Here is a 27,201-nt window from a genome sequence, read left to right on the forward strand (position 1 = left end):
GAAATCCTGAGAACTGAGAATTTGAGAATCTCCAAATTACGAATAGTCTCAGAAATTACAGAATCAAAAGTAGAAAAAATTGAGAAACCAAGAATATGAAGAACTTGAGAACCTAAGAAAAAAATTGAAATATCGAGAATCTTTTCAGCGTTTCAGAACTGAATTAGAAAACACGCTTCGACCGATTTTCGTAAACAATTCTTGCAGCACAATTGAATACACCGTTCCAAACTTAAAGGTTTGACGAAACACCTGTCATCACTTTCGGGCATTATTTTCGAAGGTCAGGTGCTTTCTTCATGGCGGGAAAACTGTACAACATCAATTGACCATTTGAAATGTTGAATTTCTTAATTTCAGTACTTCACTTTCGCATGTGGTCATTTTTGCAATAGTGCCATCTGTTTCTTGGGGTTGTTCCTCAACTAACTCGTCCGGTTACCACCTGTTGAGTTCGTTATTATTAGCAATACAATAAAATGAAATAATTGTGAAAAAACCGCCGAAGCAACGAGGCAATGGAAAGTGGAACCGGAATCGACCTTGGTTTCAGCAGATGCGTCCGAGCGGCTAGAATAATTTTTTATTAAATTTATTGGAAAATTTATGCAAGTGAGGGTGCATTAAATTAGTTGCGTCATAACGACTTCCCTTTCGCTAATGAGAGTCCCTCAAACTTAACCGCCACTTCATGCACTAATTCACAAAGATATACGTTAAATGTTAGGGATATACGGGTTCGGCATATATCGGACGATTTGATTGGATCACGTGCGGATTCTTGAGCAATCGGCGTTTTTGGAACACTTTTTTCTTCAAAGGTAATTTGAATGAAATGTGATTGTTTAATAAATATTTCAATACAATCAACGACCTTGCTATACATATCGATACGTGTTGAAATCGCGGAGCTTTTCTGACGGTGTGTCACCGGTGGGAGTTTGTTTTGCAAAAAAAAATTAACTACTTAATTAGCACGTCGTCGAATTGACGAGGGACTAATTGACACCTTTTTGAGGAAATAAAATCTCGGCATTGGAAACTTCCACATCGAAATATTTTTTCCGAGCTTACTACTACCACTCCAGTTCTAAATAACGCCGAAGGGGCCAGAGACGCCGCCCAAAACTATAATTTATGACGTTGAATTTTCAAGAGTTATGAAAATTACAGGTCCGAGTATGAAGTGTATTTGCGGTAACAAAACACGTGTGCAGGTGGGAGGATATAGAGGCACAAAGGGTCGTTTTCGAATTGAAACTAACGGGAATTTTTTCTACCTGAACTAGTTGAAATCCAGGCCGTTATAAATTTTCAACAAAAAGTACAGTTTGCTCGAAATTGAAAGCGTACAAACTTGTAAAGGAAACGACGTTATTAGGTAATGACATTCAACAGACACGAACGCATTGTATAATTGTAGCGAGTGTGAACTTAAAAGAATTGAAATTCATAGTCGTTAATCAAAATAATCATGCAGAAATTAGTGGACTGTTGTTAATTCAGATTTGCACGTTTACTTAAGGCGGTTTTAAGATCGAGAAAAAGAAAGGAATTGTGTTGTTGTGTCATGAACGATTAAATGCATGCTGAAGAATAAATCCTCTCACGCAAAGGATTTCTGTGAATTTCCATAAGAGAGCGTGGGGTGGCTCCCGAAATGTGTTAAAATTTAAGCAAAAACATTATCGTATTTGCTGTGTGTACATATTTACTCATTAGGTCTAATGAGTGGTGATGACACCATCCGAAAAGTAAAGGGCGCGCGATTTTTTCTTTATTTTTTGATATTCATTTCGTTTTTACCACACGTGGACGGACGTCAGTTGCAACAAAAGGATACCACTAATTGTTAAAACTTGTAGTAAACCGATCTTGTGTCTTTCATTTCACTATTGCAATTATTCCAGGTTCCAGTCTTACGTAATTTGTCGTTAAAAACAGACACTTGGAAATCAGAACGAAGTAATAACTTATTGTTGATAATAAATACGTTGTTAACGTTATAAATAGCTTACAAAAACTGGACCGATTCAATCGCCGGCTTTAGAAAAATTCCCGAAAAATCGCGTGAAAGGCGGTCTTGTTATTCGCAAATTTTTCGGTTTCTCCTTGAATTATTTAGCACGTGAAAATTGACAACAGCAAATTACTTATTTTAAATTAAACGTATTTATCTTACTCTTATGTCACGGTCTAATTTAATTATGTACAAAATGTGTAACTTATTTTGCTGTGATTGAGTCCGGACTAAAAATAAATTACTCATGGAGCGGTTAAAATTTAACGGATTTATAATCGTTATCACTAGTGTAATAATTAATTATGATATTAAGTTTACCAACAAGCTCAAGTAAACAATTTATTCGGTTATAATGGTAACGAATCGTGATTTTAGATTGATACTTTGCTTTATCGCCCCGTATTATTATCTTTATCGCCAATTTTTTGGCAACATGTGGGCTAATGTTTATCGGGCGGCCTTTATGAACGAGCACCTGCTAACAGGCAGAAAAGTGTGAAGGAAAACTTTCTAGTGCATGTTCAAAGGAGAATAAACTGCTTTTTAATAGACATCAATCAAATTATTCTTCATGTTCATTAATTTTGTCACTTTTTTATATATTTTTTTGATGAATTTTGAAAATTAGTCGCTGAACTTTTACGAGGCTTTCGGAGGTCACGCCTCTGCTTTAAAAATTCACTTCCTGCCGTGTTCCTGCATTTAATTTTAATAAATAAGACCCGAGCTATCCTACAGAAGTTTTTCTATAAAATCGCGATTAGTGAGACGTTGATTTTTAATTGTATCAATGTTGCTTTATTCGAAGCTTTACTTGTTTCATAAATCAACGCTAATCTGTTTAGAATATAAATGAGGTGCAGCGTCTCGCACGCTCCTACGTCATATTTAGGTCACGACTGCCTCCTCTTCCGATTTCTTCACTGACAACAGCCCGGTCTTCGTCGACACCTCTATAATAAAGCTGATAAGCTCCTTAATTGTCGTTTTAAATCAAATCTTTCGGAATCATTGACCTCAGAATTGTTTGAGCTCGGACACATGTCTTCATGTGGAAACATTTCGAAATCAGAGATGAAATCATGCTAGATTTGTGCTAAATATGCGAAACCCCAATCAGTTATTTTGAGAAACAGTTCCTGTGTATATCTTCAATTCAAACAATCCATCTTATGATTTACAACCGCTCCTGATTTTCAACAGAAACTGGAGAAAGTTGTCGGGACCTTCGGCCGATTGTCAAAAATTTATGGCAGCATTTGAAAAATTCTCGAACGTTTATTGTGTCTCTGAGTTTGTTGCCCTCCAATTAAAACGTCCCTAGGTGAAATAAATCAGGATTTTTGTTTTAATCGTCACGATTTCGAAATGGGTAAATACGGCCCTGATGGAGCTGATTCATCCGTAAATTAAACTGTAATAAATTTCGCGTTTATTGCTCGAAAACGTATCATTTAGTCTAGTCGAAGAGGTAATTACTGAAAGGGTTCGACCATCTCGCCCTCGACATCATAATAGTTATTGTGCTGGTATCTAGGGATTTAGGGACCGGATAGCTTTGTCCAAATTGCGGTCGGATTTTTATGTTTTGGAACTTGGTTTTGACAACAATAAGCGGCAGAAACTGCATTGAAAAATTTTTGATGTATTGGATTCCAGATTGTGAGAATTGCTAGTTAGAGACTTTTAACTTCCGACAGGCAATTTAGATTATTGCAGAGATAGAGCTCGAGATTCTGATAAAACGAGGTAATGTGATGGAGTTCAAATATTAACTTTCCCAGGTTGATTAAGTCTTCAAGTTCGTACCACTTTTATTCATTACACACTAAATTCAGTAGTTCTTCTGTAGCCTTGAAGAACTTCTGAAAATTAAAGACTTACAAAGCTTTTATTCATATTCATTTTATTGTCAACGAATTGCCACGGTCATCGTTATTTTAGCAAAGTAGAAGGTCGGTCCTAAATTGACTATACGCGGAGGTTAATTGTTCTTTTTTTGGTACCTTTCATCCAAAGGCATTGGCAAATTCGTAATTAATAAAGCAAACAAGAGTCACCAAATAAAAAATGAATGAACAAAACATTGTACAAAAAATTCCTAAGCGTAAAAGTTATAATTTTCCAGTTTTTGCTCTCATAATTTAACATGAATTATTTAGTACTCATCAACCGAAATGGTGTTTTCGGATGACGACTCGTCGTAGTAATCTTGAGCAAAGAGTAATAAATTAAGTGAAGGTACTGAAGTAATACGCGAAACACTTGATAAAGCGCGTGCGAATGATAACAGCAATTATCCATCCGCGCCCACAAAACAAATGTGCGAACAAAGTAATTTTAATAACCGAGCCAGAGTTTTATTAAAATGACGCAAACTTCCGACCTATTTCCGAATTGGAGTCAAGTTTATATTAGTTTTACTGTTGTTTAGATTCGCAGGGTATCCTGAAGTTTTTTTTATCCTCCAATGGGCTAGTTCTTGTCATTCAACTTCTCCATACTTTCGAGGTTGAAAATTCTCCACTGAGTGTTTTGCTCATTAGTCGGTAATTTTTCTCCGGTTTCGGCAAGGAGTTTGGTCTCCGGAGCGTCATCTAAATAGTCGTCCCCACTTCTAGTTGTACATTTCTGTCCACCTTCAGAGTTATTAGACTTGCAGTCGATGTCGGTCGGCGGTTGCTAGCATGTAGCGCATCAAGGTGTAAAACGCACGAAGAAATAAGGGTGACTGTGATTGTTGAACTGAGTTCAATGGCTTTCTTCTTTATTATTCATGTGACATAAAAATTGAATTTTTAGTGAATTGAAATGGGCATCGTCACGAAGACAATAGGTGTCATATTCAGTCTGTAAGTTTTTTCAAAAAGTGCGCATGTAAAAGTCTTCGCGCATCACTTACCTGCTTAACCCGATTTTTAAATTTATTTTGATGAATTATGGATGGGGTGAGGGGTGGACTCACTTTCATTTACTTTCATTTGGATTTTTCGGAGCGGAATTGTTAATATTTGGTAGGGTGCAGCCGGGTTGGGCCATTCTTTGTATCCTCCACTTTCTCCCTTAATTACTTAATTGTTAAATTAATTGCTCCTCCCGACCGGAAAATCTATTTATCGTAGACCATTCTTGTTAATTTTATTTCTGATACGAGTTCTCCAACGGAAATTAGAACTTGTTTTGCTTTCATTTGCACCCCAGTGAACCGCAATTGATAAGTTATCGGGTCTTCGCAATTAATTCCAACGACAAAAAACGAACTTTTCAAATTCTAAATTTAATTCGTTTCATTATGAACTTCGCGATCACTGATCCCGTCGAATTATTTTAGGAGCAGCATCCTGTGGTAGTTTTTTTACGAGCACAGTGGCGTAACGGACTGCATGTCGCCGCGATAGGAAAACTGTTATCGTCTCACCTGCAATTAAAGTTATTTTAATTGTGATGTACATTTCTTAATTGGAACGTTAACAGTTTTATTTACATTATTCACTTTTATCAAGGCCGTTTGTATGAATAAAGGTTGAAAAATGTTGGAAATAGGTTAACATGTACCTTTGTTTACAATATTTTTGCAATTATTGTAGTAAATCGACGCGGTCTAAAGTTAATTGAGATGATTCATTTGGTGACTGTTGTATGCGACAAGCTTTTACAAGTTGAGCTCATGTTATTATTTTTGTGTAATTTTAAGTTTTTTTGTTGCGCTGGTTTATTTCCTTGGGTCAGTGTGCAAACTGCGCGCTTGGAAAACTGAAAGTGGCCACGGCCCAAAGATTAGAAAATGCAATAACATCATTAAAATTTATCTTCGATTTTTTTCCTTTAAATAAAGAAACTGTAGAATTATTTTTTTTCAAATATTTTAAAAAATTTTAGGTTTTTAGGTTTTTTCGATTCTCTTGCTCAAATTATTGTGATTTCCTAGGTATTTTCTTTAAATTTTCTAAAAATGTATTGTTTTGTCCGTCAAACTGTCTTGAGCCTCTGAATTTTCACATTTCTTTAATTACCTTTTTTTACGTAGTTCAGATTTTATTCGTTTGATTCGTTTCTTGTCTTCAAATAAATCTTTCTAATTTGCAACTTTTTCCCCGATTTCCTTGCATTGTAGAAAATGTTCTCCAAATATACGAGCGGCCAGGAAAAAATTGTCGTGTTTTGCCCTGTCTCAAATTCTGGAACGCACGGTACAAATGGGCAATTTTTGAAAATGTAGGTTGCTTTTTCAAAAAATAACACACGGTGACATCATAATACTGTCATCGTCACCAATAGAAAATTGAAAATATGCGCTATCTGACGTTTGAATAAAAAACCATCTGTTCAACTAGTTTTGTGGAAAAACATTTATTACGATTCTATTGAGGTTATCCTTTGGTTGGCGTTGTTTGGTGTACGTTTATGGTAATGCCTGTCGAAGTCACACTTGTATCGCTGAAGACAAATAATGTATGAAACCGAACTGAATTTTTCCTGAAGATGGTGGCTGAAACGCAAATGTGTTTGTTTCTACATATAAGATGTCAAAATTTACATGACAAAATCTAGAATCTGAACTTGCTAATGCTTTAGAAAGTGTCTCAATACTGCAAGCGGTCTGATAAAAATCGCATATTGCCTTTTTTATCCGTGATTGATTTATCACTTCTTGCTTACGAATCATAAATTGCATTAGCAACAGCAAAAACGCGAAATTTAATGAAGGAACATGATGGTGGCTTAACACCTTATCAACTATCTTTCCAATATTACTGTCATTTTCGTAACGGTTCCAAGTTGAAAAACCTCTAACTCCAAAAACATGTCGCGTGTCAGAACCCTCCGTTGACGTAACTTCCTACTAGAAGTGCCGCTTCAAATTTCGATTTTGTTTACTATGACTCAAACTTTGTAGTTCACAGTTGTCCTCGTTTCCCCTCTAATCGATTTTGTTATCATTGTATATGCACAAGATACCGATAACTCTACACCATGTGCTTTTATTTGGTTTTTTGTTGTTAATGAAAACCGCAGGATATGAGTTCATGTTTTCACTTCACATGACGAATCATGCAGATACAGAAACTTATCTAAATATTAAGCAACGAGTGGAATGATCTCAAGAGTAATAAATATAGGGGTGTGCTCAGGTTTCCTGATGAGCTTTCCTGAGCCCTCTATCAAGTTGGCGTTGCTATTTCGTAAACAATCCGAAGTTTGTCGGTGATGAAGCCGAAAAACGTAATTATTGTTAGTGAAAACAAGTGAATTAGTAAAGAATTTGTGTCGTTCTGCTACTTGTATGAGTTGATAACACACGTAGTGTTCTTTTATAAAAAACGCCGCTAACTTGATGAACTTCTTTTTCAGTAGAACACGATACTCTCTCGCAACCGCCGATAAAACCTCCATCGTGTTGCAATCTCTTCTCCACCACATGTGGTCCATTTCCAATCAAACCCGTGCTTCTTGTACAAATCGCAAGCTTTTTGATTCCAATTTCTAAAATTAAGAGTGTAAAAAGGAAATCGCTGTATGCGTGTACTCATAAACACACACGATGTTGTCATGGTCTATTTACGAATCGCCGCGATTTTGTTTCGTTTCTCAGCTTGTGGTCTATACCCTCGAAGTGCGTTTTATGACCTTGACCAACGCACTCTTGTCTTCTCCAAAACCTATAATTAAAATGGTATCATCATTTCGAAAGTATCTAATTCGATTTTTTCGGTATGAAAACATTTAATTAAGTGAACGTGGAACGTTCAATTATGTGTCGACGCTAATTGGGCGCTATTCGCGTGTTGTTACCGTAGGTCATAATTTTTTCTTTTCTGGAAAGTTATTGTTTTATTTTACACCCGGAGAATTCACACCCTCTGATTTCTATTATCGCGTATTTTTTTTACAATTTCCTGCCTCTTGGGTGTGGTACACATTTTAACTCCGATATTATCTATTTCGAGGATAATCGTGTGTGGTGATGGAAAAAAGCAAATGTTCTGTCATATTTATAAGCAAACTTGCCAAATTTATCTCATTCATGAGTTTTTATTTCCGACAAGCCTCCAGTGTTAATAGTAACACAATAGTTGCCAACGCTATGTTAAAAATGTTTATAAATAGGCTTGTTTATTTACCCACTTTTTGTTAAAAAGTGTTCACCTACGTCTAGTAAACATTTGTTTATTTACACGTATTGGTAGGACTGTTTTTGATCTCTCCGATCTGTCGAAAACTACAGTTGTCAGTTACCAGCGCTACCAACACAATTCGAATTCTATGGACCCCTTTTAACACTTGAAACTTCTGACAATGAGCTTTAATTTTGAAAGGACCGTTGTTATGTACAGGGTGTTTTACTTTAATCGTTTTTTGTCGTGCTGTCTATCTTGAGAATGAAAATACAAACACAGCGTTCCAAATTTGAGCATCTCAGACTAAACATCAATAATTTCGTGTTGTCTAATAAAAAATGGTCAACGTCTTCGCAATAAAAGTACAAAAAATATATAAATGTACACCACAGAACGTCAAGGCCAAGTTCAAGATGAGCAAAAAACGAATATTATGTTTAGTCAGTGGCAAATTTTTGTTGCATAAATGTTTTTGAGTCTGCTTGTGGAAAAAGTGAAATTGCTCTTTTCGTTCTAAAATGATATTCATTTTGTCGGGAATTTATCTTGTCGATAATTGGGAATTAGTTATGTGGCCATTTTTAGTCACGGATTAAATCTGCGATTAAAAGTGATTAATCCTAGTAATTTTAATTTTTTTTCTTATTTATATCTCACGCGATGGAAATATTTTTACTTCTTCTAAAAGACAATCGAAGTTTGTTGAATTTAAATATCAAATTTGGCTTCTTGGCCATTGGAATTACTAACAAACTAACTTTGTATCAGCGTTGTACTAATAACAATGTTGGCAATTTTGTTTTTGGTATTTTAAACATTTGAGTGTGAAGTCCAAATACCAATTTTGTAATTTATTGCTGTTAAACAAAATGAAATTATGAGTGTTGGCGAATGTAGTCCATCGATACAATTTGTAACGGAGAAGGATTTAATTTAGCCTTTTTATCGTAGTGTAACGACACTGTTATCCCCTGTTATGTTTTTTGCTAATTTAGAAATAGTTAACCACAAATGATCTTTTATCAGGTCTCTATTGAACACCTTTGTAGTTAATGATTCCAAACTATATTTTCGTGCTCATGCAAAGTTACTTCGTATTGAAACAATCAATTGTGTTTATTTTTGTTTACGTTGTGTATTTAAGAATTATCACTACATGTTAATGCAATTTTTGCTAATGTTTACGTCTTGCTGATATGACATAAACCAGATAATTCCTTAATAGACTTCAAGAACAAATTAACAGTCATAAAAAAATAAGATCCGCTTCATTCTTTTAAGTAGAATCAAGGCTACGATTTCTGTAATTCTTCCAGCCTCTTCGAGCAGGAGATCATGTCATATGTCCCAGCCGTGGACACGCGTAGCACAGCCACAACTCGGAGTCCAAGGGGTTCCCCGCAGCCATCTCCCATAGCTTCGCCTGGTTTGAGTAGACATCGTGTCCCTGCTCCCCACAAACGAGATTTCGAAGCGAAATTACGGAATTTCTACCGGAAATTGGAAAGTAAAGGATATGGACAAGGTCCAGGGAAATTTAAGTGAGTGGTAAAAAAATTGTAGTCCCATTGGTACTTATTTTTTATTACAGATTGCACATCAGACGGGAGCATCTCTTGGAGGATGCCTTCAGGAGGATCATGTCTGCTAATAAAAAGGAACTGCAGAAAGGAAAGTTGTGTGTGGTGTGGGACAACGAGGAGGGGCTAGATTATGGAGGACCGTCTCGGGAGTTTTTCTTTTTATTGTCAAGAGAACTGTTTAATCCGTATTATGGACTTTTTGAATATTCAGCCAATGATACTTACACTGTACAGATCTCGCCAATGTCGGCTTTCGTCGATAATTATCATGACTGGTAAGTCAACTTCTTTGTTTTGAAACCTAGTTTCATTTGTTTCTTCCAGGTTTAGGTTTAGCGGTAGGGTCCTGGGTCTAGCCCTCGTGCACCAGTATCTCCTAGACGCTTTCTTCACGCGTCCTTTTTATAAGGCCTTACTTCGCCTTCCCGTCGCCCTTTCAGACCTGGAAAGTCTCGACTTCGAATTCCACCAGTCCCTTCAATGGATTCGAGAACACGACGTGTCCATGCAAGGCGAGCTCGAGTTAACATTCGCCGTAACGGAAGAAGTTTTCGGGCAAGTCCTGGAACGTGAACTCAAACCTGGGGGAAGAAATGTTCCCGTCACCGAAAAAAATAAGAAGGTTCGTCATCGTCACTTTCTTCATTTCAAAAATGTAACTCTTCATGATTTTAGGAGTATTTAGAGAGGATAGTCCGGTGGAGATTGGAACGAGGCGTTTCCGAACAAACTGAATCTCTCGTTAGAGGCTTCTATGAAGTCGTCGACCCAAGACTGGTTAGCGTTTTCGACGCTAGAGAATTAGAATTAGTGATTGCCGGTACTGCAGAAATCGATCTAATCGATTGGAGGCACAATACTGAGTATCGTGGGGGCTACCATGACCAACATCCGGTGGTCGTATGGTTCTGGCAAGCAATTGAAAGGTAAAACGCTCCAACGTAAATACCAAACACTTCAACTGTTGTCTTCCAGGTTTACCAATGAGCAGCGTCTGCGTCTGCTGCAGTTTGTCACAGGTACTTCGAGTATCCCCTTCGAAGGTTTCTCAGCTTTGCGGGGTTCGATCGGTCCCCGGAAATTCTGTATCGAAAAGTGGGGCAAGCCAAACAGTCTTCCAAGGGCACACACTTGTTTCAACAGGTTAGATTTACCACCGTATCCAACTTCGGAAGTGTTGTACGAAAAGCTGTTGTTGGCGGTGGAGGAAACGAACACTTTTGGAATTGAATAAAAATGCGGAGAGTCCAGTCGGGCGTTACTTAAATGTGGACTTTGAGGACTGGATCTTTTGGTTGTTCCTTTGCGACTTGTTCTAGAGCCAGTATTTGATTTTGCAGATAGTGTTACGCTGGTGTATATTGTTCACATGCAACTATTTTACTTACCAAATAATTTGTACATTTTTAGTGTCGCATTTGTATTGTATATAATATTTATTTGTTAATAACAATTTGTTTCTATTCAAATTTGTATACCTAGAAACTGATTAGTTATATGGGTTTCTATTAGTCATTTTCATTAGTGGATTAAATTCTGTTTTATTTATCTATTTATTGACGAATTTTAACATGTGTTAGGTTTTGCTAGTTACCAGAGAATAATTTTTAATTTCTTGCATCTGAATTATGAAAAATTGTGATTTTTTTCATTCTAGTCAGCTATGATTATGTTAATTTTGATTTCATATAATGCACAACATGTGTTTATGTTAAGATTAAGTATGCCAACGTTTTAGATTATAATTGTTTGTGTATTGGTATAATTAGATGAGCTAAATTCGTTTGTAACATTCCAATTAAATACATATTTGTTACACATTTTGAAATTGTTTATTTTACATTAATATTTATATTGAATACTGCAAGGTCAGGATTTTTATAATTATTTCCGTTGTTTAAAAATTCACAACTGTGCGTCGGATCACATTGATTTTATCAGTTGTAAGAAAAAAACATGCAAAGTTGTACTCATGGACATATTTTGACGTCATCGATTATAATTAGTAGGAACAATGTGAAGAAAGAAGAGTTTTTTAATTTTTATATTTGAACTACTATGACTTCAGGATTTTCCGGATCTATATTTTTAACATTTTTTCCATTTTTTATGTTTTTGTCAGACCAATAACATTCTTTTTTTTGAACTTTTTTCTATCTCGAGACTTTTTGGTTATTTCTTTATATGGGCTTTGAAAGACTGTATTTTTTGGTAACCAAGACTTTTCTAAAATCCAAAATTTTAAAGATTTTGGATATTTTGCTACCTCATGTCACGTATATGCAAGCAGTTATACACTGTTTATTTCGTCAGCTCAGATTTTTGAATTTTGTAGAATTTATTTGTTTTTGATTATTAAATAAATTAACATATCTCTCGTATAAGATAAAGTCACGACATTATTTTACGAATTGAATATTTGGGAAATTCAAACTTACGAGCGCCTTTACAGTAACCGTGTTTACAACTGCGTTTTAAACGAACGAAAAATGAACACCCAAGATTATTTCGCTCTCGTGACAGTTCGAACTCCTGGGATTCCTGTTTTGCCCCAGTAACTGACGTTTTGAGGTTATGTTCTTCAAAAATACTTTACCAAAATAACAACCGCAAATTTGTGAATTTTGAATCATGGCAGGACGTCCAACGGAAGAAGAACTTCTCCAGCTAGATTGGATCAAACTTCAGGATGAAATGGCTGCAACTCATGAAACTCAAAAGCAGAAACTGATCCGGAAAATTTCGGAAAATCCTTTGATACCAATTGGTGATACGGTATGATTTGATCAGAAAAATTACAATAAGTAAATAATTTTAGGATGTTTGGCTACAACAGCAGCATTGTGTTATGGCCTGTGGAGCTTTAGACAAGGAAATAGAAAGATGTCACAGTATATGATGAGGACTAGGATAGCCGCACAGGGCTTTACAGTGGTCGCTCTGATTTTTGGCATTGGAATGGGGGCCTCCAAAGCGGCGAAGAAGTAGTCGCAAGATGGGTAGTTGTAGCGATTATAAGAATGTATAGTAATTGAGTAATATGTATATTTTATTTAATGAAAGAATGAGAAAATTTTATTACATAAATTTATTAAAATTTCAGGTTAAAACGGCTTGATGTCGATAATGTAGGAAATTATATATTTTTTCCGCAGTTCATAAATCCAATTTTTTGATTATGGATCTGAAGAGAACTAAAATAGTGTATAAAAATGGAATTACTGCAAAGAATAGTGCAAGAAATGTGTTGTAATTTATGAAATAAGAGGTTTTTTTGAATTTTCGGTCGGTAAAGCAGGTTCCGTTTCTTCCTGCCGATTCGAATTTTTTGCCAATGTGAGATGGCGCCGGCGTCGTTGAATTTAATTTCCTCCTCCAGTCCAACTTCCGTTCAAGTTGATCGTTGTGGCTGTTGGTGCGGAGATCTGTGCTTTGCGCTTTGAGGTTCAGTTGCATGAGGACATAGCAAGTGTATACAAGTTATGATACCTTGAGTGTGTTAATGTTGATATCAACCGTGTAGTGCCTCATCCCGCATAATGTGCCCAAAAAATCCAAACGTGTAATCGGCATATCAGAATCAATACAGTTTTGCCCCATTGTTGTGTTTTTTCGGTAACCGTTTTCTTCGACTCGATTAGAGTCGGCGGAAGAATAGTCGTTCGTTGCTAACGAGAGTAGTCCTCAGGTAGTCGAGGAAGTTGACTTTTTCGTTTCCGTTTTGTTAAAAAGCTGCGAATTCAGTGGAGTTTGGGAAACATGTTAGGATTTAGCACTTCACGTGACGGCCTCTTGCAGCTGTCGGAAGAACAGCTGGCCTCAGTGGTGCATAAGGAATCAATTTTGGAAGTGTACGAGGTGGACAAGACCCCACTTGGAAGGTAAGAAAACCTCATTTTCGTGCAAAAATTATGTAGCATTTATGTCATTTTTGACATTCTGGTCTTATCGTTAACATTGATAACAACGATAACGAAACTGTGTCGCACTTTTGAGCAAACCAGCCGAATCGAATTTGCTTGACAACAAAGAAAATTTACCAAAGCCTTCGATAAATGTCATGAAATGGTTTGCTTAATTGCCATTGTACAGGCATTGGAGCAATAAAATGGATGAAATTATGGCAAAAAATTGTGTGGGTGTGCCACATTGTCGATTTTTATCGCTTTCAACTAATCAAGTTTATCATTTCAACTTCGGACTTGTTGCCATACGCATTTTAATTGTTTTTTCAAGTTTGGCAACAAATTAGAGCTGGTATGCCTGATTTTCGTGCATAAATCTGTCAAAAACAGTCGTTACTCCGACATGAATAATAATTTAATTTGGTACCAAGAAGACTGCCAACTGTTGAGGAATGCAACCCCCAAAATTCCCTTTATTGCCTTTTTGACTCTCCGGACCGATTCCGGGTATTCCGTGGCCTCTTGGAATCAATCTTGTTGCAACAGTCATGAAATCATAACAACTTATATTACGACCAACAGATTTCTCAGTATAGAATCATTTCCTGTCAACTTCTTGGTACGAAAAGTGTAAAAATTTGCACTCATTTTAAGTCGTCATTTTTCACACATGGCAGTACGAGAAAGAGCATCATAAACTGTCGATTTCACGACTTGACTTTTACCTGTGCGCCCCTTTGTTGTGTTAATCTCTCCTTCGCCTTATTTAGAGATAACGCCGACCCTCTTTGGCGCACTTGATTTTATTACAATTCCAAGAAGGGTTGGAGTAAGTTGTACCCCCGCGGAGTCAGTGGAATTCTTTACAAGCTCTTACAAGTTAATGACGAAAACAAATAGTTTGCCAATTTTGGCATGTGCAATTTACACATTTCCAATGAACTTAAAAGTGTTAATAGAGAAAATCGAAAAGTCCATGAACTTTGGCATCTACTTTTAGACAGAAGTGACATTTTCGCCCGCCTTCGTCTAAATTGATTTCGTCAGGAATTTGTTCAAATAAAAATGTTAATCGTGGAGATTATGCATATTAACCAATTCATAGAAATTGTGTGATTATAATGAATTTGACAAATTACAAATGGGCGGTAAATTATTTCGCCGATAGCGCCTTTAATAATCTCACGCTGCGTTGGTTTCTGTGAAACTTAATTGTAATAAATCTCATTCTTAGTCTGTCATGATTTAACTTGAGATAAATACCGACTATTTTAGGAAAGTTCTCGGCGGAAATGCGCCTCGGAGAAATACTGATGTAATTAAAAAATTACTGCTTATGGACGATTTCAGTCCAATTCCATTGTCTCGTGAAATTATTCAAATTAAGTTTGTTCTGATATTCTCATCGCACTAGTGGGTTATGTTTACATTACTCGATTTTTGTAATGATTATGTAAACTGTAATGTAGGTTAGAATCACTTAAGGTTTGCAGTGTAAATGTAGAATTTGCTTTCTAAAATGCTTCATTGGATCAGAAATATGACAAACCACAAATTGTTTTGAGATCCAAAAAAACTCATTATCTCATAAAAGTGACGAAATCGGGCGTGATTAATGAGATATTAGAGTTATTGTGCGTACAATGGCAATTAGATATGTATTCACCGATACGAGCTAAAAATTTCCGAGTAGAATGAAGATTTACCACGGTGTTAAGGTGTCTGGAATGAGCATTTTTGTGGTTTAAGCCGTATTAAAAAGATAAGATTGACAGAAGGCTATTTAATAGTGACTGCACCGACTTTCACTAAATCTGTGGGTTGTTGCATTTTGCCGTGTCAATGAAGCTGTACTAGGCACTGCGATTTTATTGAATGTTATCACAACTGGAAATAATGAATAATTTCCACTTTTTATGACTTTCATTGTTAAAAATTAATAACCGTTGAGACATTTTCGACAGTATTAAAAGTTGCCAAACCGGCGACACCCTCCTAAAAAAAAGCCCAACGAAACCCTGCCTCTTGCCTTGTTTTTAAGAAATAAACACTTAGCCTACTTTCTCTGCAATCTCCAGTTGCGACTCGACCTTCTGTGTCCCCCGAGAGGAGAGACAACAGCCGCATTTTCGATCGAGACTTTTGCAACGACACGAACATTTCAAAGCGTCACGATAGATTTTCGTCGTGTGCGGTTTCTCACATTGTTAGATGACGAAAGTTGGTAGCACTGGTTTTTCTCTTCGTGATCTGTTCGACCCGGTTTTCGTTGATGCCATTTTTCATATCGATAATTGGCGGAAACGACGCCGGATACAAGGAGCGTGCATAATTGATGCGTCACGACGTCGGCAGAGGAAGTAGGAAGCGGTGGGGATTCGTAGAAGACATTGTTGGACGAGGAGGTAATAAATCGAGTTTGGAAGTGTTGCGACAGATTAATAGTTACAATTACCAACCAAGTCCTATTATGTGCAAAAGTTAATTAACACACAAAAGCTGAAATCTTTTCGGTTTGAATAAAAACACTTCACCCTTGTCTTTATCTTTAGATAATCTTTAATTTATATCTCATTTCGAAACGCTTTAAGTATCTCGTAATTAATCCTTTGTTATCGTGGAGTTTGTTATACCCGAGGGAGCACGATCTGCAGACGTGGGGGAAACCCAATCAGAATTCTACCTCGTTTTCAGTCAAAATATCAAAATCCGCGCAGGCCTACCAACCCACTTTAAATTCCAAATCCATTTTTATTCAACCAAGGTTCTAACATAAAGGATATAAAGAATGTCCCCAGACGTTTGCTAAATTATTTTGTCTCAAGTTTCTAAGGTGGTTAACCTTTTAGCTGATAGCAAACCCAGCAGGGAGCCTACCAAAATATGTGCACCTGCGTTGTCCAAACATCTATTCTTCAACTTATAAAAAAATCGCGTTTGAGTTGGATGGTCAAACCGATTTAAATCTCTTGTTTTATTCGGCAGAACTGGTTCTAGATCAGCATCCATTACCTCTAGATAATAATTTCATATGGGATCATTTGGTGGTCATCGTTTTTCGATTTTCAACTATCGTAGGTGGCTTTTTATTGTCTTGAAAACCCGCCAGATCCGCGTTAACGCCGGTCGTTGATGGCCGTGTAAACTCAGAAGTCGGTCGTTGTTATCTCGACGTTTGACGACCTCGAATCCGTCTCTTTATGTGTGTTCGTTCACAGAACACAACATTAACACTTTATTAAAACCCGGATTTTACCGTTGTTTAAACACACGGAGACTGAAGTCTTATAATGCGAGTTGTTCTTATGGAAATGTCAATAGTCGAAGTGAGAGAAAAATCGTGACGCCAAGTTGCGAGTCCGGACGCCCCGGAGACGTTCGACGTTCGCAATTCCGGTCGATCTAGGCCACGGGTTCAGACAGATGTGTCCGGATCTGAAGATAATGTTGCGCAATCATGGATTCGATAAAATGATAGGTTATGGTCGGGTTGAGGTACCATTGGGAGGTTCCATGGGTACAGTTATCAGCGGTCAGACGGTCAAATTCGATAGTCGAAGAGAACCGTCCCAAATAACTTTCGTTTAATTTGGCGCTTCCGGTCGATTATTGAAGTTCTAGGACGTCCACGTCGACGTTTGAACTAATTTTGGAATATGATTTTATTTCTCCTCGTTTTTGTACCACGAGGAAGTTAATTAAATTGACAATGAATCACCGCGACGAAATACCGTAAACAATTACGTTTTACAAGTAAAACGTAACGGAATCCGAAAAAATCGGGAGTACCGAAAAACTTTCGTAGTTCGTTAACCTCAAGGAGGTACCAATGGTGTCATTTGACAATTTTTCAACAGAATATCGAACGATCTCAGCGGTGAGTGGGTCGCCGGTTTCATTCAACACTGGGTTTATGGGGCCACTTCTCTTCTTCACTTCAACAGCATCGTACTCGCCGGTATAAACGTGTCTTTCTAGCAATAGCACACGTTTGTCTCGATCGTAAACTTGGCATACCATCAGATTGTCTGTATCAGCAGAAAAGACCGAAGACGAAAATTCCAAGTGTTGATAATTGTGTCTAATGGACACATAAAGTAAACTGTGACCTTTCATGTCCATTGAGATTTTAATTATTATTTGAAAGCGGAATGGTCAAAGGGAATGATGATAAACAGCTGCACCAGTTTCGCTGAATAATTGCTCTTGATTAGGATAAATTTTGTTATGTGAAGATATCTCAAGGTTGGATGCTCTGCAAGACTGCATGTTTCGTCGTGATTTTTACACGTCGAATAGGAATATCTCCTCGCCAAAAAGACCAGAGCTTGCAGGAGACGCGTGCGACACTGACATGCATTCCAAGACAGCTCTTTGAAAGAAGTCGGCGGTCGCGATCAGTCCGTCTAGATTTTAAAGAGTTATCTTTCACGAAACTGGTATGTGCCCATTTTGGCGAACTACTTTCGTTAAACTACACCTGTGCTCGTTATTCACATATTTGAGAGAACGGGTCTACCCCTACGTTTTCCGTTTCAATAATTAATTGGTTGGTAATTCATCGGGTTTCTTCTCGCCTTCGTCGTGTTGTTGGTAGTCATTCCAAGGAACTGAAAATACCAACAGCAGTGTCGCAGTTGGTGGAATAATAGCTCCTTGTTCTATTGTTCTCTAAAGTATCATGTTTACATGACACCCGTGGATGGATTTTTACTCTATCGATGTTTTTCGTTTTATTGAAACAAAATATGGACATCAATAATAATTGTGAATCGATCAACTTTGACCTTTGTTGTGGCAACGGTAAAATAATCAATCCCATTGGATTCGACCGCGAAATTTTTCCTCCGGAAAAGTCGCGGGAATAAAGAACGTCGAGATTTCTCACGTGACCCACAATGAAATATTCATGTATGCAACGTTATGAGTTATTACAAGTCGAATAGTTGAATGTTGCGTCACCGCATTTACTTACAATAAACGTTTTTTTCTTGTAAATCATTAAAATCGTAACTTTGACGTTTCTTATTTATAAATCAATCGACCTTTGTATCCTTGGTAGAACGGAACTTTTCTAACGATTTTTGTGGGGCATTCTTCGATCGTGTATCTTCCAAGTTTAATTGAGCAGAAATTGATGGATGGTCGTTTTGCACGGCGTGTATTCTCATCGGCTCGTAATTGCTTCCAATAATAATAACTATCATTCCGGTGAGAAAAACGTGTACTTTTGTGAAGGGCGGGGCTTTTTAAATTCTCACCTGTGAACTATTCGCGCCTGAGAAGTGTAGACAACGGGACCACGTTGTTTGAACTTGAAATCAACGATTTTGACCGGCCTCGACTCTATTCTGATATCAAAATGAACCAGCCTTCACCTTTACACCCCACTGATTCGTTAGTAAAAATCGTATTAAATTTTCCGTGGAAATGGATCTATATTGTGTGCAGATTTTTCGTTTGTTGATTTCATTTAGGGAGATATTTATGCGGCCTCGGTGATACAGTTTATTTCCTCGTTCATTGTTGACTATTGTTTAAATGATCCAAACGTTTTTTGTCTATCTCACGACGTTGGGCAACCCGGAACCTTTGGGTGGTGTAAAATGCCCGACAATGCGTTGATATTCTCAAGTACGAAATTACTGGAATTTCACACGCCTCAGAGCCAAAAAACCGAAGTGCACAGGAAATTGATGTTGTTTTCAATAATAATTTATCAATAAACAAACATCTACTTTTGTATCAATTACTAGTATTAACAGAAGCGGCGTAATCTTCCAAAGAGGTTTTATTCCCAACTATGACGCCGATACTTGATATTACATTCTCGGAAGATCGATCACTCAAAATCGAAAACGTCACGATAAGTGTAGATAAGCGGAATCTTATCAATTGGACAAGACGGCAAACACTGCGCTAATAAGTTTTTTTTTGCCAATAACTAATCAACAGGTTTGCCGCTCGACAATAAAATTGATCAGAGCCAGTGTCCGAATTTTGAACGGGTTTCGCCTGTGGTCGCAATGAAAGTTAGAAAATCGTCATAACCGGGTCAAGAGAAGGTCCTCTGTTTCCATCGACGGCAGATTCATTGGCACCACTGAGCTACCGGAAACTGGATAGTCTCCCGTCGTGTTTATTTTACAAATCGTAATTGCTTGTGATTAATTGACATGTCGTTGAACTGATAGAGGAGTTGGTGCGTGGCAATTTTTCCAAATTCGCTGGCTATCGGAGCGAATCTTGTGTCTCGTAGCCGTTATTCTTTTATATTTCCTTTCGTCGTGTTGAAAAGCAAGTCTTGTGGAATTAAGAAAGCAACGTCCTTGCAGTGATTGTTATTCCGCCTCTTGTAGGTTGGCTATGCCCTCCTGTATGTAAATCGATTCGATTTGAATTTCTAAGTCGATGCAAGTGCTCTTTACGAATTTCCTTTCCCTGTTGTTACGTGCCAAAGATTTTTCCTCGAGATGGTCTCTACCGAAAACCGATGAATAATTTCGTTGTTTTACGATACGTGCCACGACTAACCGCAAAATGGAAATGGCTGACTTATTTTTCAAGGATTATTTAAATACGAAACGATAATATCTATGAAATCATCGTGTTTCTTCATAGAGAACGTTGAATAACCGTTTACCTAATCGAATTAGATGGCGACAATCGGTTGGGAACTCTTTCACTCAACAAAGACTCAACACACACATACATTCAGAAGGTCATACGCGTTCGTTGTATATATGAATTTTTATGCTTCCTCTAACAATCCGACCAAACATCCGGTTGGAGGTTTTACAACGGGGTGCTGGTGGTGCGAGATCTTTTTTTAGAATCGTCTTCTTCCAATTTTGTCTTTGAACTCTAAACCTAGTTTATTGGGAGATACATCCGTTGCGAAATCATGGCGACTCCTACATTTTCTGATATCTCACCTTATCGTTCGTGTTTACATCTTGCAAAAAAGGGAACTGGAAATTTTCGGACGGGATATGAGTAAGCTTGAGCAAATATTTTGATTCTGAGAGGGAATTCGCAATGAGAATGATCCGAACTACGACATTTTTTGACTCGTTTGATCTGAAACAAAGATGAAGCGCTTTCTCTGTTGACAAAAAATAGGAAAGTTGGCAAAAAGATCTGCATCTTCATTATAGATAATACAAAGAATAGCTTGCTTAACTAATACTCTTAAATTTGACAGATTAGTATGTAAATGAAGAGTTTTTATTTGAGGTATATCTGATTTTGGATGTTTATCCGAGTTTAGAATTTTATTTTCACGTTTCCGAAATTTTTCTGAAATTTTTAGATTTATCTTGTTTGCTTTTGGATTTGTTTTTCCAGAATCTTAAAAATGTTGTAATTTTTGCTTATCAAGGTTTGAGAATTAAAGTTATTCTGTCAGGTTCTTGGATTGAGGTCACATTTTAAGTTTCCAGGACCTCAGGTCGATTTTTAAAAATCCACTCAAAAAATTGTTTCGTACACTTCTTGAAGATTGGGGCTCCAAAAGGGACGCAACATTTTTGTGGGTTCACTGTCCATTTCCAATTGCGTCACTTCACGTTTGTATCCCAGGATACAGAAGAAACCAAAACACGTGATAAACAGTGAAAGTACATTATGGTTGTGAATTCGGTATTAGATCAGCACTACTCCGGTGTCGCAACAATTATGCGGACTGTAACAGAATAAATAATCGTTGATGAATGGTTGATACTCACCTCACCACGATGGCTTACCATTGTTGTGTAACGCTTTTTATGAATCAAAAATGAAAAATGCACGTTTACAAAGGGAACATTCTTACTTTAGATAGTAACCGCAAGTCCATTTCTATACCCTTGTTTGCGACGTGTCAAGAATCGACCTGGTTGTAATAAATCATTGGGTCGTTGTGCAAGAGTCATTGTGTGCGGCCATTTTTGCAAAGCTCGAGCTAGTCGCGACCTATCCCATTATACAAGTCAGGTGCTTTCACCTCGCAGCAAAAAGTTCAAAATTTTTCGACGTGGTTTCGTTTTCCAGAAAACGAACGTCGAAGCTATTCAAGTCGCGTCTTTCTTGCAGCGTGAGTTGTTTTGTCGTTTCGGTTTTTTACCGTTGTTAGATTTTTTCTTCTTGCGCTCGGCTGCATAATACATGAACCTCCACACCTCGGACCGGCGTGATTCACGAAGCGCGGACTCTAAACAAAACGCGAAACGAAGACGATGACTAAGACGAGAGGTATTTTGTCCGTTGCCGAAACGTTGGACTAATAACCATCATCGCACGAAGCGCTAGAATCGTGAGAAAAACCTTCCTTCTCTGCTGTAATTGCTATCTACTTAGCTGAGCTAAAGAAAGTTGTGTCGTCTTCTTCGATCAAAGGGATTTTTAATCTGCATCTTTTTCTTGTAATTAGAAGAGAAAATAGCGTGCCGGCCTCACGTAACATCACTGTTGCAGTCCGACTGCGTCCTTCTGTGGAATGTCTTTGTCAAAGCGACGCTTCATTGCTTTCAAGTTCAAAAAACTGTTCATTAAATAATTGAATTGATTGAAAACGGTTTCACAATAACAGGAATCGAACCACCACTAAAGGACGATGGTTTGTTTGGGTGACAATTCAACAGTGATAGTAGGACGTTGATCTTTTACATGAGTTCGCACTCGGCAGCTGAACCAATTTGTCATAGGTATAAGGAAACTAGTGCAATAGTTGATGGTCATCTATTGAAGTCACACGGAACCGTTGGTTTGTCGTCGATGCAATTAGCGCGGTATGAGTAAGAATAATTAAGATATTACAGTTGCAAGACGCGACGGAAGCCGACCGATTTGGTATAAACGAGTTCCAAGAGACGAAAAATGTCAACCAAGCGGTCAAGAAGTGATTGCACTGATATATTGCACTCTAGATCTGCACGAATGAGAGTGAAAAATGTTCCGGTGCATTGCCGGAGCACTAAACCAAGACGAGTTGGTTAATTTTATTCTTTTCCTTCACTTGGTACATCCGATGTTTGTTTTCCATGCAATAAAGATACGGGGACTGTAATAATAGCTTGCAACCGAAATAAAGTGGATTTAGCGCCTGCAAGACCGCTTGTATAAATATTTATCGAGATTAAATCTTTTTCTGTGTTATCAGAACCGAGAATCCCGGAATTCATAGAATCTCCTGTGTAAAATAGGATTTACAACATGAGTGCACGTAGCAAATTAGCGTAGTCCGCAAACGCGACGTGTCAACGTTCTCTTCGTTTAAAAAAAAGTTACATAAACAAATTGTATTGTTTAAACCTTAACCGGGTCAGCTACGCTAAGCTGCACTCGGCAAATTTTTCACCGTCATTCTTGTAATGTTAATAAACACGTCTCTGGGATTATGAATCGAAAATGAAGGCTATGTTTTGTTCTTAATGAGACAACAAGCGAACGTCCTTTATTACAACTATCATCTGTGACGTGACCACTTACACACCCGAATCAAAATCACAATATACAAAAGAGCGCACGCCTTCGATACCACGTCCGAAAATTGGGTTAATATAATAAGAGCGTATAATTAAATATTAGATTGCGGCAGCTTATATAAGAGCGCGTAATGATAAAAGTGGTGGGCGTTATAGTCAAGGTTTGTTTCGGCAGTGTCGGAAGAGATACGAAAGAGAAGCAATGATATTTAAAGAAAATAATCATTAAGTAGCGCTCATTAGTGAGATTCGTAATGACCAGTATCCTTTCATTTGCCAAAGATGGGCGGGTATCTTCAAGACTGGTATAGATGCCCTTGGTGACCACCACAAGCCTATTCCGTCTTCTCCAAAACTTCTGCCGCATACATTAAACTTGAACTTTATTATATCATTCGCTCTTGGTGCCCAAAACGGATTTCAGGAGCTTTTCTTTGTTTTTAACAGTGACGCGATTTCTCCACCGTGGGCTTGTGAGGTCGACATAAAGGCGGTTTATCACAGCGTACCGATAGCTAGCCGCATGTGTATAACTAACAGCTATTAATTTAGTCGCGGAAACGAGTCTTTGTCGCTAACCAACGGAGCGTAACTCCTCCAACAACTCGACGGCTTTCTGTTGAGTATGTGGTCGACGTTGAAGAACGTGCTTGTGGCCGAGTAAAGTCATCCATGTTGTAAGAAGCCGCAATTTTTCGTTTTAAAGGATCGGTTTCGATTTTAAAACATAACACACGATCCATCCTGCTTTGCATATTTATCGTAACGGACCGTTCATTTGCAACACCCTAGCATGCTGCTTGCAGGAATGTAAATTATTTCTCGCTCGGCGCCTGCCTCCAGATACTTATATAGTAACTGGAGAGAATTTTGCGAAACATCGGCCTTCACGACGGTGATGATACGAAAACACACATTTTTAGCGCGAGGAATCTCCGGCGTGGGCTTAATATTACGGGAAATAGCTTCGACCAATTATTTTCGCGACTAGGGTCATAATGCCTGTTGTTACGCTCTTTATGCATAAATAACTATTTTGTCGCGGCCCACTTTTGTGTTCGACAAGTGGTCCATTTCCTCCAACTTGGTGATCGATTATGATTTCTATTTAGCTTTTACAAGTTTTTATAAATTAGTGACCTCACCCAGTCCGTGTTAAATTGGAAATATCTCTTCGCATAGTCGGCGACTCGAAATTTCTAAAGTCTACTTTCCCACACTCGAATATGATAGTCAGTTTTTTCAAATGTGGAATGACATTAGCTTTATTCACGACGCGACTTTTCCTCATCTCGGTAATTGTTGTCAATTAGGAAACGATATTTTTATTGCGCCGATATTACATTGGCATTGAACGTTATTGTGCTACTGCTGTTCGCTTTTTACATTACGATCCGCGACTGACGTTGGTTCTGTTATTGAATTGCTTTCACTGGAGTCGTGAAAAAATGTTGTTTTATGAGTAAAATGAAACCGATTTTATCGATATCGGCGATAAATTTTCCATTAACCTTGGTGGCGTTTGTTTAAATTTTATCGTTAATTTTGCGTGGCTAGGAGGGACTTCTTGCGAACTATTAATAGCTGACCTCTCATGGATAAATGTTTTGGTCGTGTCACAACACGATTCCTAGGGTGTGGAAACTATTAAAGAGCAGAATGTCACTTCAGCCATAAAGTAAGCTCTAGGGTGTCCATGCTTTTGCCATTATATCACCTTTATACGACTTTCAAGCAGGTTCGATGCTTCAAAATAATTGGTATACTCCAGAAGTGGAAAAATCTGGTATCAATTACCGATTTTTTGCAATTAATCGAATGATTTATGCGTCCATCGTCATTCTGACGAGGGTGGTATTTGCATGTGGGAAAAAGGATTTAATGATCACTTATTACTTAAATTGATTAACTCGCGTCGGCGCTTTTGAACCGCTCTTTGTGAACGCCACTTAAAATTCATTATCCGTGTTACAGATAAAAGGAACAGTTGATACTCCGTACGCTTGCTTCATCGATATAATTTATATGGTCAGAATTCGATTTATTCGAAGTAATGCGAAGTACGAACAAGATTTATTGCTTTGCGATATAATTATAAACTCGATCAGTTCTTAATTAACCGGGCGTCTTAATTAAAGCAAAATGTCAGATCGATTAGGTCGATGTAAGCTGCTGATGATGGAATGCGAATTGGTCGTGAACTTTCTCCGGTTGGCATTTGGTGAAGAAGAGCTGACAATGAAAACGTTTGCTGAAGATGTTGTGATTTGGTAACTAGGAGTGAATCCGTTACTCAAGAAGTGGCCGTTGGCGGTCAGTGCTACCGTGACAATGAATTTTTCGTTACTTTTCACACTAGCTTTGAAGTTAGCTATTGTTATCTACTATATTTGCTCAGAACGGTTCATTTTCTTAGTTTCCGTATGTTCAACTTGACGTCATCGCCATTGTCTCCATCGAACAGTATAGATCTCTAGTTGATTGGAGGACGTGAGACCATGTCGTTTCCATTATCCTGAAAAACACTGTACCACCATAGAAGCTCATTAGCGGTGTTGTTTCCCGTCTCTTTATTGTTAAGAATTTATTAATAATTTCTGCGAAAGGTCGTGGAAATCGTTTTGCTAACATTCCACTCCAGATCTCATAAAAAGAAAATCGCGTGCAAGCAAAGCGTACTTCCTCAACACGATGCTCATGTCGATACAAAAATCACAAGTGGAAGCAGCAAATTAAGATTGACAAGGTTACGTTTATGATTTCGTTCATTTTCGCATTCTTGGAATTTTCGTAATGCGCAAAATGCATTTAATTGGCAGCAAGGCTACAGATCGATCCTGTTTAATCGTTCGTAACGGTTTTACAATTGTCTCAAAAGATAATTTGACGCGTCCAGCCGACACGTGTTTTGCTTTGTTCATAGTTCAATGGTTTTTTAAATGGATTAAGCGGCGACACTGTTTATCGAGATCGGACCGTTGATGTGAGAAAATTCAATTAATTCCAACCAACTGGACACTCTTGTTTCTTCCGCGTGAGCATTAATAAGTTTGCTTATTGTAATTTCTAAGTCATTTGAACCGGAGGTTGAGGTTTACGGCCAGCGGTTTTACCTACTTGTTGGTGCTTATGGTTGTATCAAATATCAAACTGCTTGGAAGGGTCAGATTATCTAGGACCATCATTATTAGTTGCATCTAGCCAAGTCTAGTTCGATCATAGCCTTGTCGAGGTTAACTACTTTCTGTGGTACGTCATGTACTAAGTCCAACTAGTCCAGTTCTAGTCTAGTCGGATCTAGTCTTGATGGTTGCTAGATCAGTCTTGAGAGGAGCTCTGTAATTATCGCGTTCCTTGTTTTTCAATTTTTGCGCAAATAACTGATCGCATCGATTTAAAGTCGCCTGCAATTACCAATTCCTAATGACCGATTGCTATGTTGTGTACAGTGGGTATGTTCATTATCTCGTTGTTCGAATTGGTTCAAGGTAAATGTGCTGGCGCTACCGCTTCATGTAATTAGCGGTTGTAATGTAGCAAGCAAGCAAATGCCAATTCCGCTTAATGATCATGATTGTAACAAGAAAAATTGTTTGTAATTAATTTTTTTGTGCAATTATTGCACCACCGGTCTACGGATCTTTCTTGTTTGTTGTAATTCCGACAATCCCAGGTGGGAAGCGGGAGGCTGATAACTGATAACGTTGAAATTTATGGAATTTTGTAATTGCGTGGTTGAATCGAAAGTGTTACTGTGACCCTTGACAAGTCATTGTTTGTTTACGTAGTGACCCTGTATGTTATAAGTTATAACATCGTTGTGAAATCGTCGAGGTTTTGAGATTTTCTGCGGGGAATCGTAAATATCTATTTGTCATTCCTAGCAGGTGTAATTTAAGTCGGAAGTGAAGCGTTTCACAATTGGACCTCTACGATTCGCGAGTGTGATTTAACGATAATTACGTGTTAAGTGCGAGAATTCCCATCTGCACAGTGTCGAAGGAGAAACAGGCAATAATCTCGACATTTTAACGGTTGCTGTAAAACTGGCCACTTTGCTATTATTTAAAACTCCGATTAACGGACGAAAGAAAAGTTCACACGCGT

The 27,201-nt window shown here is 37.8% G+C and overlaps 3 protein-coding genes across 6 annotated transcripts in view; all 3 read left to right on the plus strand.

Moving 5' to 3' along the window:
- Nucleotides 1-11,527, plus strand: part of Hecw (Hecw ubiquitin protein ligase) — a 34,582-nt gene extending 23,055 nt beyond the window's left edge. For 2 of the 3 annotated variants that reach the window (XM_088045403.1, XM_088045404.1), the window contains 5 exons: nucleotides 9,459-9,683; nucleotides 9,734-10,000; nucleotides 10,050-10,347; nucleotides 10,401-10,651; nucleotides 10,701-11,527. In XM_088045403.1, the coding sequence (XP_087901529.1) occupies nucleotides 9,459-9,683; nucleotides 9,734-10,000; nucleotides 10,050-10,347; nucleotides 10,401-10,651; nucleotides 10,701-10,959 (1,300 nt within the window). In that variant the 3' untranslated portion in view covers nucleotides 10,960-11,527. The remainder of the gene's footprint in view (nucleotides 1-9,458; nucleotides 9,684-9,733; nucleotides 10,001-10,049; nucleotides 10,348-10,400; nucleotides 10,652-10,700) is intronic. The other variant, XM_088045405.1, reaches the window with a different exon arrangement.
- A 697-nt stretch (nucleotides 11,528-12,224) lies between these two features.
- On the plus strand, nucleotides 12,225-12,803 carry LOC148168561 (HIG1 domain family member 2A, mitochondrial). Of its 2 annotated transcripts, none has more exons than XM_088045793.1 (2): nucleotides 12,225-12,500; nucleotides 12,544-12,803. In XM_088045793.1, the coding sequence occupies exons 1-2, from the start codon at nucleotides 12,357-12,359 to the stop codon at nucleotides 12,622-12,624; spliced, it is 225 nt and encodes a 74-aa protein (XP_087901919.1). In that variant the 5' UTR covers nucleotides 12,225-12,356; the 3' UTR covers nucleotides 12,625-12,803. The 2 variants fall into 2 exon arrangements, with proteins under 2 accessions (XP_087901919.1, XP_087901918.1); XM_088045792.1 differs by having other exon boundaries at nucleotides 12,239-12,492.
- Nucleotides 12,804-13,099: 296 nt separating this feature from the next.
- Nucleotides 13,100-27,201, plus strand: part of LOC148168562 (death-associated protein kinase related-like) — a 38,959-nt gene continuing 24,857 nt past the window's right edge. The window contains exon 1 of the mRNA XM_088046795.1: nucleotides 13,100-13,606. Coding sequence (XP_087902921.1) covers nucleotides 13,485-13,606 — 122 coding nt within the window. The 5' untranslated portion in view covers nucleotides 13,100-13,484. The remainder of the gene's footprint in view (nucleotides 13,607-27,201) is intronic.

The sequence above is a fragment of the Gnatocerus cornutus genome, chromosome 9 (assembly GCF_029298725.1).
Source record: "Gnatocerus cornutus isolate USDA-ARS CGAHR chromosome 9, icGnaCorn1.1, whole genome shotgun sequence".
Taxonomy (NCBI): domain Eukaryota; kingdom Metazoa; phylum Arthropoda; class Insecta; order Coleoptera; family Tenebrionidae; genus Gnatocerus; species Gnatocerus cornutus.